The sequence below is a fragment of the Notolepis coatsorum genome, assembly GCF_963971535.1.
Source record: "Notolepis coatsorum genome assembly, contig: SUPER_1_unloc_1, whole genome shotgun sequence".
Taxonomy (NCBI): Eukaryota; Metazoa; Chordata; class Actinopteri; order Aulopiformes; family Paralepididae; genus Notolepis; species Notolepis coatsorum.
In genome coordinates, this window is record NW_028174886.1 from 1,767,506 (window position 1) to 1,782,457 (window position 14,952).

At 43.4% G+C, this 14,952-nt stretch overlaps 1 protein-coding gene across 1 annotated transcript in view; it reads left to right on the forward strand.

Annotated features, from left to right (window-relative positions):
• Positions 1-489: 489 nt before the first annotated feature.
• LOC311246316 (growth hormone-inducible transmembrane protein-like) overlaps positions 490-14,952 on the forward strand; it is a 38,217-nt gene continuing 23,754 nt past the window's right edge. Inside the window, exons 1-7 of the mRNA XM_084338481.1 lie at positions 490-568; positions 1,123-1,259; positions 2,801-2,903; positions 3,232-3,343; positions 4,958-5,099; positions 6,850-6,958; positions 7,298-7,486. Coding sequence (XP_084194607.1) covers positions 1,146-1,259; positions 2,801-2,903; positions 3,232-3,343; positions 4,958-5,099; positions 6,850-6,958; positions 7,298-7,486 — 769 coding nt within the window. The 5' untranslated portion in view covers positions 490-568; positions 1,123-1,145. The remainder of the gene's footprint in view (positions 569-1,122; positions 1,260-2,800; positions 2,904-3,231; positions 3,344-4,957; positions 5,100-6,849; positions 6,959-7,297; positions 7,487-14,952) is intronic.

The window sequence follows — 14,952 nt, forward strand, 5'->3', positions numbered from 1 at the left end:
CCTAGGTAGGCTGCAGGGACTGTTAGTATGAATTAAATATGAATTAAACTGTATGGGGATGTTCTTCGGGGTTCCCTGTGGGGGGGGGGAATATGTTGTGTATGTGAATCACAACGGTGTTCACCGGGCCTTTAAGATGGCACGGTAATGTTGCGACACTGCTGTGATATACCGTAAAGCGTTGTGGTAACGGGAGATGGTGTGTGTGTGTTGTGCACTGGTGGAGCGGATTAAATAAACCGTCAAACGTAAAGCCGCAGTCCGGTGCGTTATTTGAATACACAATAGACTGAGCCGGCACGCAGGATAATGACGGCGGCGTGAAAGGAAAGGCGCATTACCGTAGTGGCGTGCGGTGACGAAGGCGGAAGCATTTTTGCACTCTTCCGCTGTTAATAAGCAACACGCACACGGACCCTCCCCCGCAATCTCCTCACGAGCTCATTGTAACGCGGAAGTGCAGTGGTCTATTGCGTCACTAACGTGCGTCACTAACCTGCGTCACTAACGTGCGTCACACTGTACTCCCAGAGAGGTGAACGAGAAGCTACTAGAAGAAGCTCCCTTGGTATGTACTGTAACAATAACTCACTTAATGGAACTATATGTACTATGTAACAATAACGAATGCTTCGTGTATATTTCTAGTAAATGGAATTACGACGTGTGTTTCACTTTTATCTATTTGGTTTCCGTGAGCTGAAATAAAAGAACAATTCGTAATGTTGATCTTGAGCCCAGAGCTGCCGTTAGCTGCTGCGCCACAGTTGTTATAATATATAGTTGTTATGTCAGTGATGTAGCTTTAACCTTAACCTCACCTGATCACAGACATGTTGTTATTATATGTTATATCAGTGATGTAGCTCTAACCCTACTGTCTGTTAACTCTGTCAGCTCCTTAACCTGATCAGAGACATGTTGTTATTATATATATATATGTTATATTAGTGATGTAGCTCTAACCCTACTGTCTGTTAACTCTCTGGCAGCTCCTTAACCTGATCAGAGACATTATGTTTACAATCTCTCAGAACCACAGAAGCGCGACATGATGTTGATAGAAAGTCTTAAGTATGACTACTGTTATCTTTACACACGTTATATCTTCACTGTTTACAGGCTGATTCCACAGCTATATAACCATGTTGGTGGCGAGGCTGACCTGCCTGAGGACCCTACGGCCCATGCTGGCCCAGGGGACTCCTGCCCTCAGATGTTCAACCCTGAAGGCCTGTCCCACCCTGCTGAAGCCACAGGTACTTGTTGTAGTCTAACCTCTAATCACTGTGCAGATTTATTGATTGAATGAAAACTTTATTTAACAGATTGCAGAATGGGTACAATACAGTACGACTCAATACATACAATTGTTAAGGGGATGCAGACCAGAGAAAGACTTTCGTCTTGTTTACATCAGGGTCCCCCATTTTCAATTCATAAGGAATTTTAAGTAAGGGTGCAACTTGCTCCGTGCAATCCATTCTTTGTGGATCTAGCCCTCAGTCGTAAAAAAGGCGAAGCAGCGCCTCTACCACCTGAGACAGTTAAGGAAGTTCAGAGTATCAGGGAAGATACTCCAGTCCTTGTACTCCGGAGCTGTAGAGAGCATCTTGACTGGAAACATCACTGCCTGGTATGGAAACAGCACGGCACAGGACAAGAAGGCCCTACAGAGAGTGGTGCGCTCAGCAGAGCGGACTACGGGTATTGCACTACCAACCCTGCAGGTCTTATATAACAGGAGGTGCAAATCCAGAGCCTGCAGAATAATGAAAGACCCTCACCACCCCAACAACAGCCTGTTCATTCTGCTGCGGTCAGGCAAACGCCTGCACACTCCAGCAACCAGGACAGAGAGACTTCGGCTCAGCTTCTTCCCCCAGGCCATCAGAGCCCTGAACACTGAACTCTCCACACACAAGCACACATGAGCACACACACAACACACACACTGTATACGCTCAGACACTAGCAGTCACTTTAGCACACACACATGCTGCACACGCTCACACTAAACGGTCACTTTACAAAATGAAAGGTCACTTTAAAAACAAGAACGGGAGTGGTTATTGTATAGTAAACAGAAGGATATAGCAAGCTAGCATAAGGACACATAGTATAACTGTAGATTGTATAGTATAGTAGTGTACATAAGACCCAGTGCCTCATCCGTAGCTAACAGTGTATTGCACTATCGCAGGACCTTAGCATGTCTTACCATGCTTTTTGTAAACTTTATGTACATTATACCCGTTATGTCTTTACTCTTATTATTGTATTATTACTTGTATTATTGCACAAATGTCTTATTCTCATCCTATTCTTATTATTGTATTATTGCACAATCATTGCGGGCAAGACCCCCCGCATTTCACTGTATGCTTGTATGCCGTGACAAATAAAACTCTTGACTTGACTTGACTGTTGAAACTGAAATACATATATTATTTTTCCTGTTAGTGTTTTTATATCTTAACACTTTGAGTATGTGCAAAACTGGATTATGGTAGGAAATATTTTTTTATACAGACCACATACTGGATACTGGTAAATATTGGGTATCGGCCATAATAGAAAATGTATTATCTGTTATAGATATCGACCAGTGCATGGCATGCCTAATTATTTACATATTATGATGCATTAGCAACACTAGCAAGGATGGAAAGTGTCCAGTTGAGTGTCAGACCTGCATATTGGTATCTATCTTCTTTTCTGACTGGAGAAGACGGTAAGCACATATCCAGGTGTTGCACAGACATGAGTAAACCTGGCATGGCCATTCTTATTTCACCAGGGTTATTCCACCAAAGCCAGATTTGGCTTCCGCCGCGGAAAGGCAGCCAAGGAGCAGCTGAGCGAGGCAGCCTTTCAGCCAGCAACAAACACAGCTATCAGAAGTGAGTGTTCCTTCTTACACATGTGAACATCACCAACGTGTTTGCATGTCATTATCTAATTGTAGTGTTATTCAGCCTAATTTAGCTGTCCTCACAGGGCCTTAAATCTCATCACTAATTCACAGTAAACAAGACAATGTCCCAATGACACACGTATGGTCGCTTTTGGCCTTGTTCTATTTCTTAACGAGAACAAGCTATATCTTCTACTGGCACAACAATTACTTCATGTGAAACACACACACCAGACTGTCCAACCTGACACCATTAAAATCAAAGAATGTGTTTGATAGTGTTGTGTGTGAATGTTCTCTGTTCTTCACTACAGTTGACAGCATGGGAAGAATAATCCTCGCTGGCGGTGCGGTTGTCGGCCTCGGCGCCCTTTGCTTCTATGGACTCGGCATGTCCAATGAAGTCGGTGCCATTGAGAAAGCAGTGTAAGTAACAGTTAACGTTTACTGTTAAAGCCAATCTGGGGCTTATTTCAACATATGAATGTGGGCTATATTCACACATGCTCTTGAATAGTATGATATGTAGATGGAAAATGTCCCCATATTCTTTCTCACCGTAAGATGAACATTTTACAGCCACCAAATACAGCAATTGCAATTATGTTTATTTGTGCAATTGCTTTTGGTTCTCAAAAATGGGGGTACTATGTATACAAAGGGCTACAATTCCTACACGGTTCACCCGATATGGATGTAAACACAGTGTTCCTTGCTAAAAACAAGATTACAAACATCACAAAACAAACTGGTCAGACTTCTACTTGACCTTTACCCCTAGAACCCACCTCACCCCTGCCCACTTTGACAACCTAGGATGACTTAGAGTAGACGACAGAGTACAGCAACTTGCAATGGGCCTGGTCTACAAGATACACTATACGACTAAGGTACCCATGTACACGTCAAAATACTTCCCAAAGGTCAGTGAATACCACGACCACAACACCAGAGGGAGCTCCACAAATCATGTTAAACCCAGATTCAGCTCAAACAAGGGACTAAACACGTTTCCGTTTAAAATATAATGTCCTGGAGTACAGAGTCAAAAGAAGAGACCCTGAAGAATCTGTGCTAAGAATGTTTGCAAATATCGGCCGATATATTAATATCTAAATTTTCATACTCCACAATATCGATATTGGTATCAGCCCCACATATCCAGTATTGAATTCCTTGGATGGGCTCCAGTAGAACGTGCCCATGGACCACCTCCCCTCCATAGAGGTCCACATGGACCACCTCCCCACCACAGAGGTCCACATGGACCACCTCCCCTCCACAGAGGTCCACATGGACCACCTCCCCTCCACAGAGGTCCACATGGACCACCTCCCCTCCACAGAGGTCCACATGGACCACCTCCCCTCCACATGGACCACCTCCCCTCCACATGGACCACCTCCCCTCCACAGAGGTCCACATGGACCACCTCCCCTCCACAGAGGTCCACATGGACCACCTCCCCTCCACAGAGGTCCACATGGACCACCTCCCCTCCACAGAGGTCCACATGGACCACCTCCCCTCCACAGAGGTCCACATGAACCACCTCCCCTCCACATGGACCACCTCCCCTCCACATGGACCACCTCCCCTCCATAGAGGTCCACATGGACCACCTCCCCTCCATAGAGGTCCACATGGACCACCTCCCCTCCACATGGACCACCTCCCCTCCACAGAGGTCCACATGGACCACCTCCCCTCCATAGAGGTCCACATGGACCACCTCCCCTCCACATGGACCACCTCCCCTCCACAGAGGTCCACATGGACCACCTCCCCTCCATAGAGGTCTACATGGACCACCTCCCCTCCACATGGACCACCTCCCCTCCACAGAGGTCCACATGGACCACCTCCCCTCCACAGAGGTCCACATGGACCACCTCCCCTCCACATGGACCACCTCCCCTCCATAGAGGTCCACATGGACCACCTCCCCTCCACATGGACCACCTCCCCTCCACAGAGGTCCACATGGACCACCTCCCCTCCACAGAGGTCCACATTCTCTTTTCTCTTTCCTTCCTGTAGGATCTGGCCGCAGTACGTGAAGGACAGGATCCACTCCACTTACATGTACTTTGCAGGCAGCATTGGAATGACAGCTCTGTCTGCTATGGCAGTGAGCAGGACCCCAGCACTCATGGGACTGATGACGCGAGGCTCCTGGATGGTATCTCTTCCCCTCATTTACATATTGTGTACATAAGAAAGAAAAACAACTATATCTATGACTGCCGCGGTATTGATGTTTTACTTACCGCACAAATTTGCAAAATATTTCCTACCGCCACGGTTACCGCAAGAAAAAATAAAAATAAAAGTTTGAATGCATTTTATATATATATATATTTTTTTTTAGTAGTCTACTCTTTATAGCATATAGCCTGCCTCTAGTCTAAATGTCTATCTTTAGAGGATGACTTTGCAGCATGAATATTGTTTGGGATTCGGCAAGCACGCATTCGTTATCGAAAGTGAAACACGGATTCGAAGTCTCCCCTCTGGTCGTGCGCCGCTCACTCGGTGTCGCGGGCAGGGGTGGTAGCGCCTGGCGGTTACCCCCCCCCCCCCCCCCGACCCTTAGGTATCGCCATGTTGCGTCATTCTGTCCGTAAACTCTGTTTAATCAAAGACTGTTGTTGCCTCTGAATAATCTGGTCATTACACCAGCGTTTCCGTTAGCCGGTAATTACCGGTATTTGACCGGCAAAATCTGTTGAAGTCCGACATATTTACTCTCTCCGGTCTTAATGTCCGGTGAAAATAATTCCCTGAGTCTAAGCACAATTTGATTATTTGAATTGTATTAAAATAGGCTAAAATTAAATAGCCTATGCGATGAACGAAACGATCATTACATTTGTTTCCTCGTTGCTTCTAATAATGACAACGACGTCGTCAGCGAGAGCTTAGTGCTGGGTGTGCAAACTTTTGTGAAGCTGCAGAGCCAGAGCAACAACAGCACAATGCAGTATTCCAGCAGTACTCCAATTCAGCCATTTTCAGCCAATGTTGGGTGGGGGGCGCTGCTGTGCGGTTCCCAGAAAAGAGCCAATAACACTGAATCAGCTGCTCTGCAGCGCCATACTCTTTGCAAATAAGTCGTTGCGAGGTGGAGAGAGTCGTCACGCAAACCACGATAATGTTGCCGTCTCTCTGCTTTCTCAGTTCTTCGCTTGATATAATTAATACAAATGTCCAATATAACGGAATTCGTTAGCTCATAAAAATGTGATTATAACAGACTGCTGTTTAGTGTCGGACCGACTGCCCACATACGCGGTCTATTTTATTTCAAGTCAGCAGCAGCACGGAGTATCGAGGGACTTATTTTATTTGGAATATATTAATGACTGTATACGTGAAGTTGAACATTATGATATGTGTGACGTGTCTGATACAACGAGGTGAAGCGATGTCGACTCGAGATTCATTTGGGGGTGCGTGTGACAGAGCTGCTGCAGCGGGAGCCTGCGGGGCGGGAGCTTGATGCTGGTAGCGTATCGCACTAACTTGAGAGGCGAGAGATAGTAATTTGATTCTGCAAATCAATTTCTCATTCTTCGCTTGATGTAATTAATACACATGTCCAATTATAACTGAATTCGTTAGCTCATAAAAATGTGATTATAATAGACTGCTGTTTAAAACTCTGACCGGAATATCTCGAATATGTCCGGTGATAGAAATCTTGCAGGACACCCAGACCGGCACGAATATGTTCTAACGGAAACGCTGCATTACACATCATTCCTCAATATCAAGATGGCGGCAGAGTGAACAGACAGATGTTGCTATAATATTGATTTGTCTGTGTTTATAAACACCATATTGGCAGTGTTCTATTGTTTTATTCATTGATTGTTTGTCATTTAATACATGGTAATTTCATCTCAATACTATGTCGTTATTGTATGCAGGCAATTGGAGCAACTTTTGCTGCCATGATTGGAGCCGGCATGTTGGTGAGGTCCATTTCGTATGAGCACAGCCCAATGCCGAAACACCTCGCTTGGATGTTCCACGCAGGTACTTGAGAGATATTGTCCAGTAATTGTCCAGTGCAAAGTCACTGTGATGTAGTACCAGCAACCGTTTTCAAATGATTCTAGCCTTGTACCTCTTCTCTGCGTCTTGGTTAATTTGAACACTAGAGGGCAGTCATGTGCAGTTGTACACAACTCCTCTTATAATATAAACTATATTTGTAATTCTCAGGAATGAAGTAGGCCTGTCATGACTCTGACCTAGTTAAAGAAAATGAACATAATTAGATAAAAGATAAAAAATTAAAGATCTATCTTGCGTTGCCGCCAGTCTTGCAGTGGTTTACGTCAAACTAAATGTTGAATGTGTGTTTTTGAACAGGTGTGATGGGCGCAGTCATAGCTCCTCTTACTCTCCTGGGAGGACCACTGGTGATGAGGGCAGCCTGGTACACGGCAGGCATAGTGGGGGGCTTGTCCACGGTGGCCATGTGCGCCCCCAGCGAGAAGTTCCTCAACATGGGTGGACCCCTGGCTGTGGGCTTTGGAGTGGTCTTCGCCTCATCCATTGGTTAGTATAGCGCATTCAACAAACGGCATCTTATTATTAATAATAACAATAAATGAAGGCCTTTTTGGCGTCTTTCTTCTATTGACGGATACACCAATATCAAGAAATTAGGAGTTTTGTGTTCTATGTAATTTCCCACCATTCCTGTCATTTGCACAGTGATAGTTGCAATAAAATACTCCCCAGTGTAGAATATCCTTTGTTATAAGCTGTCTGTCCGAGCTGGCTGAGCCTCACTGAGATTCACTCCACTGTGCACAGAGTACATCTCAGCAGCCTCACAGTCTGATTGTACAGACAGGAGTGTGACCCCCATTAACTTTGTACTGGTTTGTGGCAAACTGTTCTGAGAAATAGCATGGATTGTGCTAAGAAAGGACCGATCTACAGCATCATATGACTAGGGTTCCAAACATCTGAACTACCCCCTTTTTAAAGGAGTAGAATGATCCAAAAGAACAATGTATAGACTCGTACAAATATAATCCCTCTCAATCATTGCTCAAGTGTTAGGGGGTGTACTTATCTGCAGAGACCCCATCCATCGCTCTTCTTTCTTGCTGCATGGGACATTAATCTGCGCATGTTATAAGTAATATATTCACGTATTGTACAATGTGTACATAACCTACATCTTCAGCATTTCAAGAGGAAAACGGCGTCTTGTTTGCTTGTCAACTTTCTCTTTTTCTACCTAAAGTTGAACTTAGTTGAAGTGTTTGTTAACACCACATTGCACATTTCCTTTATTCATTTGATTGTTCGATAATGTGTTTTGTCATTGTTTCGCAAGTGCATTTGAATTTTTTGTCCATAATAATCATCAAATTTAAAGATGTTGAATATTGGCACAAATATCTGCTATTGACCTATTTCAAGTGCCGTCCTCTTTCCCTGATCCTCCAATCGCAATTGTTGCTTTCCCTCGGACCGGAAGCAATAGTTGTGATTGGAGGATCAAGAAAAGAGGGCAAGGTTTGAGATGGGTCATTTGACATTTTAAAACCTCCCACACGGGTGGAACCCTGGGCCCTCATTTATCAAGTTTTCTTGGAAAATGTTCTATTTCCACACGTAAGCACAGAATTTAGAATGTGTGCACGCACAAAAAAAATGGGATTTATCACACGTGCGTACACAGGTCCTACGCACACCTGTCATGATAAATATCACCTTGCTTCTACGCTAAGGCTCGTGCACACTTTCACGTATTTGCATACCAAAACCGCCCCGATTAACCATATACGGTAATGGAACACCCCCATGAAATGTGGAAAAATGGACTAAACCGAGGGAAGCGTGTTATGAGACAGGCTGACAGACGTGTACACGTACGGTGATGTCGGATATGATATCTATTAACCATTGCTGCCTGGGCAGCGCAAACACTAATAAAGACCGTGCTGGAATATGACTGCCTCATGCATTAAAGCATTCCGTCTCCAGACGGATTTCCGTCAATTTGATTGGGGAGATCCGTCCATTTGATTTGCGGTCTGACGGAATTGGCTACCTGGTATAATATGATTTGTAGATGCATACACATTTAAACAAAATTGAGCCAATCAGAGGCGCCAAATATGAAGAAAAAAAAATCGCGCCGCGCCAAGCAGAGTCATCACTCAGCGACTCGAGAGACAGGACGCCGCTCGCTCCGGAGGCTCGCTCCGCGGTTGCAGCTGCAGTCTATTGGGCGAGTTACACATTTGCGAGGTCTGAGAAGTCTGTCCACCACATGGCAGGGTAACAAGATAGGTCTCACACAGGTGTATCTGTAGACAGTCTCCTCCCCACCGTATATTCTCTCCCCACCGTATATCTTTTTTCTACCATCCCCTCCTAATGTACGGTCTCCTCCCCATCATATGTATATAATCTCTGTTAGGATCTATGGGTAACTACTGTATATTTCTCTCCCACCCACCCCCTCCTAATGTACAGTCTCCTCCCCATCATATCATGTATATAATCTCTGTTAGGATCTATGGGTAACAGTACTGTATATTTTCTCCCACCCACCCACCCCCTCCTAATGTACAGTCTCCTCCCCATCATATGTGTAATCTCTGTCAGGATATATGGGTAACATTACTGTATATTTGCATATCGTATATGTCACAAATGTAACAGTACTATATACCTGTAGACTGTAGTATGTCCCTATGCCATAAATGTCACTATGAATTGAAAATGGGGGACCCTGATGATGTAAACAAGACAAACGTCTTTGGCTCAACGTATTGAGCCATACTGCATTGTACCCATTCTGCAATCGTTAAATATTGATTGATTGATTGAACATTTTATTAACAGAATTGCAGAATGGGTACAATAGAGTACGGCTCAATACACACAATTGTTAAGGGGATGCAGACCAGAGAAATACTTTTGTCTTGTTTACATCAGGGTCCCCCATTTTCAATTCATCATAACATATATGACACACATGACATACAGATAGACAATACTGCTACATCTATACATTTATGACATACCAGATTTACAAATACAGTATTGTTTGTGATACAAAAATAGTCTAAAAAAGAGAGTATATACATTGGAGGAGGTTGGGTAGGTGGGGTGGTACATTGGAGGTGGTTGGGTAGGCGGGGTGGGGTAACTGTACATTGGATTATCGACAACCTTACTTGGTCCCAAGAAGAGGGTCTTGTGTATTAAATAAAGTTTTCATTCATTCACTCTGGATCTGGTAAATCCAGTAGCAATACACACAATTGTTAAGGGGATGCAGACCAGAGAAAGATGTTTGTCTTGTTTACATAATCAGGGTCCCCCATTTTCAATTCAGTGACATTTATGACATACACAACATACATGACATCATGACATTTATGACATGGGGACATACTTGACTTACAGGTATAGTACTGTTACATTTGTCACATATATGATAAGCAAATATACAGTACTGTTACCCAGAGATCCTAACAGTAAATATATACATATGATGAGGAGGAGACTGTACATTAGGAGGGGGTGGGTGGGTGGTAAAAAATATATACAAACGGTGGGGAGGAGACTGTCCATTGTTGTTGTGGCATAATTGCGAAACGTGTTTAGTCCCTTGTTTGTATGATAACAAGCCGTTTAGTTCATGGTTCAAAGTAATGGGAAAGGGGTGCTAGCTCGCCATCAATCAGAAGCTAGCCACAAGACTTGCATTCACGCTCTCCAGCACACAGCCTCCCTGCCTGGCACAACAACCACAACAGTAGGGTATATAGTCACAGTCAGGACAGTAGGCTCCCTTAAAACACTAACGCTATTAAAAAAAATAGTGGAGATTAAAATAAGAATGACTTGGCCTGAAAAAAAGTTCAGTCAGGAGATTTTTTTTTGCTTTAATCCCTGCTGCCTTTTTCCGTTTTATTTGATTAATACCCAGGGATTAAAGTTCTCCTCAATTTTATTCCAAATCGCGACGGATTTTCCGTCAATTTTCTACCTGCTGCATATGATTTCTAGAGGCATACAATCTATTTTGATGTCAGTATTGGGTAGCCTATATAAACAATAATACGAGAGCATATACAGGAACAATGAATCTCGCTGCCATGTATGATGTAGCCTGCCTATGTGATCAATACATGAACTTGAATTCCATCATGTTTGTGTGCGGGAGCTCACAAGGCTGTTGTCACAATGGGTGGTAGTACAGTAATAACAGTCTACACAATATCACGATGGACCATGCCATGTAGCCTATGTTCTATTATGACATGATCTGTGATGACAAATGTTCTAGAATGTTTGATTATGACATCATACTCTGACAGCATGCCTATGATCAATAAAAACGCGAACTTGAATCCCATCATCATATTTACATAGTCTGTCCACTATCTTTATTACTTTGTTATTCCCCCCCCCATCTATGTAAAGCGACCTTGCATGGGTCTCTTAAAAGGCGCTATGTAAAATGAAGCTATTATTATTGTTGTTATTATTATTATCATGTCTGTGTGCTGAGCTCAGTGAAGTTTCAACGGAGCGAGGTAATCTATTCTAATCAACAAATTGAAGTAGAAAGCATTCCGTTGTGGCCAATCTTATTTGGAAACATGACACAAAATAATAGTATGTCGCTTTTTATTTGAAACAATATTTAATGGCGTTTGGAGGTGGGTGTTTTGCTTCTGCCCCCCGTGCCAAACAAGCAAGCCAACCTCTTGTTCCCGCATGAGCCCGTTATAATTACACTACTGTCGCTATTTTACAATGAACTATAATTAATTACGGGTCATACAGAAGTTGAACACGCCAGTGTTGGAAGTAATGCACGGAAGCTTATTTCCGCGTTGAAACTAATGCATTAACTGAGGAGCGCATATGCCGTAGTAACGATATTCTACCACTGGGCGTCAGCTAAGCATGCTCAGAGCTGTGCGTAGACATACGTACAAAGTCAAGCACAAGTTCATATTGATAGATCCCACACTTTGCTTAGAAATGGTCGTACGCACGGCTTAAGCACATATCTGTGCGTACGTCACGTTGATACATGAGGGCCCTGGGCCCTCATTTATCAAGTTTTCTTAGAAAGTATTCTATTTTCGTTCTTAAGCACAGAATTTAGAATAAAACGGGATTTATCACACGTGCGTACACAGGTCCTACGCACACCTGTCTTGATAAATATCACCTTGCTCCTAAGCTGGAGCTTGTGCACTGTTTTAAGTATTTGCATACCAGAACCGCCCCGATTAACCATATACGGTAATGGAACACCCCCATGAAATGTGGAAAAGTGGACTGACCCGAGGGAAGGGTGTTATGGAGAAATACGAGACAGGCTGACAGACATGTACACGTACGGTGATGTCGGATATGATATCTATTAACCATTGCTGCCTGGGCAGCGCAAACACTAATAAAGACGGTGCTGGAATATGACTGCCTTTTCCCGTTTCGTTCGATTAATACCCAGGGATTAAAGTTCTCCTCAATTTTATTCCAAATCGCGATGGATTTTCCGTCTTTTTTCTACCTGCTGCATATGATTTCTAGAGGCATATTTGATGTCAGTATTGGGTAGCCTATATAAACAATAATACGAGAGCATATACAAGAACAATGAATCTCACTGCCATGTATGATGTAGCTAGGCCTGCCACGATAACACATTTTGCTGGGCGATTAATTGCCCCCGAAAATATCGCGATAAGTGATATTATTGCGACCGGTTAGAGAATTTTTTTTTGAGAAATTTATTTCCCAAAACTTTTATTTTGAAGCCCACCGCTCCGTCTTTTCCGGTGTTTTAGACTTTTATTTTGAAGCCCACCGACCGGACCGGAAGTATTGTTGTGATTATCCTAGCAGATAGCAGCACGGTTCTGTGTTTTTGAGCTAATGATAAAACAAATATTGAGATTGTTGGTAAACAACTAACTTTAGGTTAGTTTTAACGTTAGCTACTAACGTTAGATGCAGCTACTACAGGCAATCAACGATGAGGAGGAAGCGTCAAAGCAGTATATAATAGAATAGCTGTGGTGCGTAGGCACTGCAGCACGACTCGAAACTACCTACTACGTTATAATAAATGAATTCATGTTTAACTTGTCCCCGTGTCCAGTCCTTTGACTAGCCCCACCCGTTCATTGTAAACAATGATGCATGTAATTGTATTAACGTTATTCTGTGTTGTAGCTATGCTATACGTTGTATTTCGTTTGTTAGCTATTTAGCTAATGTTGTTAGCATTGAATGAGAATCAACACTCGATCTTTCATCTTTATTTAGCAGTCCAGTTTCTCCGGGCAGTAGCGAGTAACTACTTGGGTCTAAAAATAGCTAACGTTACACTATAAATAACGCTACTTGGTTAAAAGGAGCAACACCATTGAGAAATGTAGTTAAGCTATATGTGGCGTTGCTACTGCCCCACGGAGCTCCCGTGCTGTGCTCTGTAGTAAGGCCAGCGGCCCCCCACACGGAGAGTGACTGACGAGGGATACTGGTTCCGCCTCATTAAAACAAACGCGCAAATAGCAATTAATCGCGCCCGTCAAAATCATTGCATTAATTTTATTTATCGCTGCAATTAATCGATTTATTGCTTATCGCGGCAGGCCTAGATGTAGCATATACGCCATGTATAACCTGCCTATGTGATCAATAAAAACGCGAACTTGAATCCCTAGCCCCTTTCGTGACTGTGATGCACGGAGTGAATCCACAGTCACTTGCTCCTCAATGGGAAACCAACCTAGATTTACCCTGAAGGACTGGTTCCGAACCGTTCGTTATACAAGTATCACAGAGACATTTCAAAGGTACTCACAGTTGCACGAGGGTTTCGAACAGAGATACGGGATGGTTTGAAAGCTCGGCGTTGCTAATAAACATTTAAATATTTTGTATAAACTGCTCAAAACGGCATTATTTTCGGCGTTGGCTGCCTGGTTGTGATCACAGCGCATGCGCATCATGCACCCAACGCCAGAAATAATGCAGTGTTGACCAGTTTATAAAAAATATTTAAAATGTTTATTAGCAGCGCCGAGCTTTCAAACCATCCCGTATTTGTGTCCGAAACCCTTGTGCAACTGTGAGTACCTTTGAAACGTCTCTGTGATTCTTGTATAACGAACGGTTCGGCCAGAACCAGTCCTTCATGGTAAATCTAGGTTGGTTTCCCATTGAGGAGCAAGTGACTGTGGATTCACTCGGTGCATCACAGTCACGAAAGGGGCTATTGAATCCCATCATCATATTTACATAGTCTGTCCACTATGTTTATTACTTTGTTATTTCCCCCCCCTATCTATGTAAAGCGACCTTGCATGGGTCTCTTGAAAGGCGCTAATGAAGCTATTATTATTATTATCACGTCTGTGCGCGGAGCTCACAAAAAAAAAATACTGTCTTTTACTGTTAGTCTCAGTGAAGTTTCAACGGAGCGAGGTAATCTATTCTAACCAACAAATTGAAGTATAAAGAATTTCGTTGTGGCCAATCTTATTTGGAAACATGACACAAAATAATAGTATTTCGTTTTTTATTTGAAACAATATTTAATGGCGTTTGGAGGTGGGTGTTCTGCGTCTGCCCCCGTGCCAAACAAGCAAGCCAACCTATTGTTCGCGCATGAGCCCGTTATAATTACACTACTGTCGCTATTTTACAATGAACTATAATGAATTACGGTTCATACAGAACACGCGCCAGTGTCGGGAGTAATGCACGGAAGCTTATTTCCGCGTTGAAACTAATGCATGCAACTGATGAGAGCTATGCCGTCCGTCTGCAGTCCCCATATTCTACCACAGGGCGTCAGCTACGCATGCTCTGGGCTGTGCGTAGACATATGCACAAAGTCAAGTTCACGTTCAAATTGATAAATCCCACACCTTGCTTAGAAATGGTCGTACGCACGGGTTAAGCACATATCTGTGCGTACGCAACGTTGATGAATGAGGGCCCTGGTCTCATACCTGCCG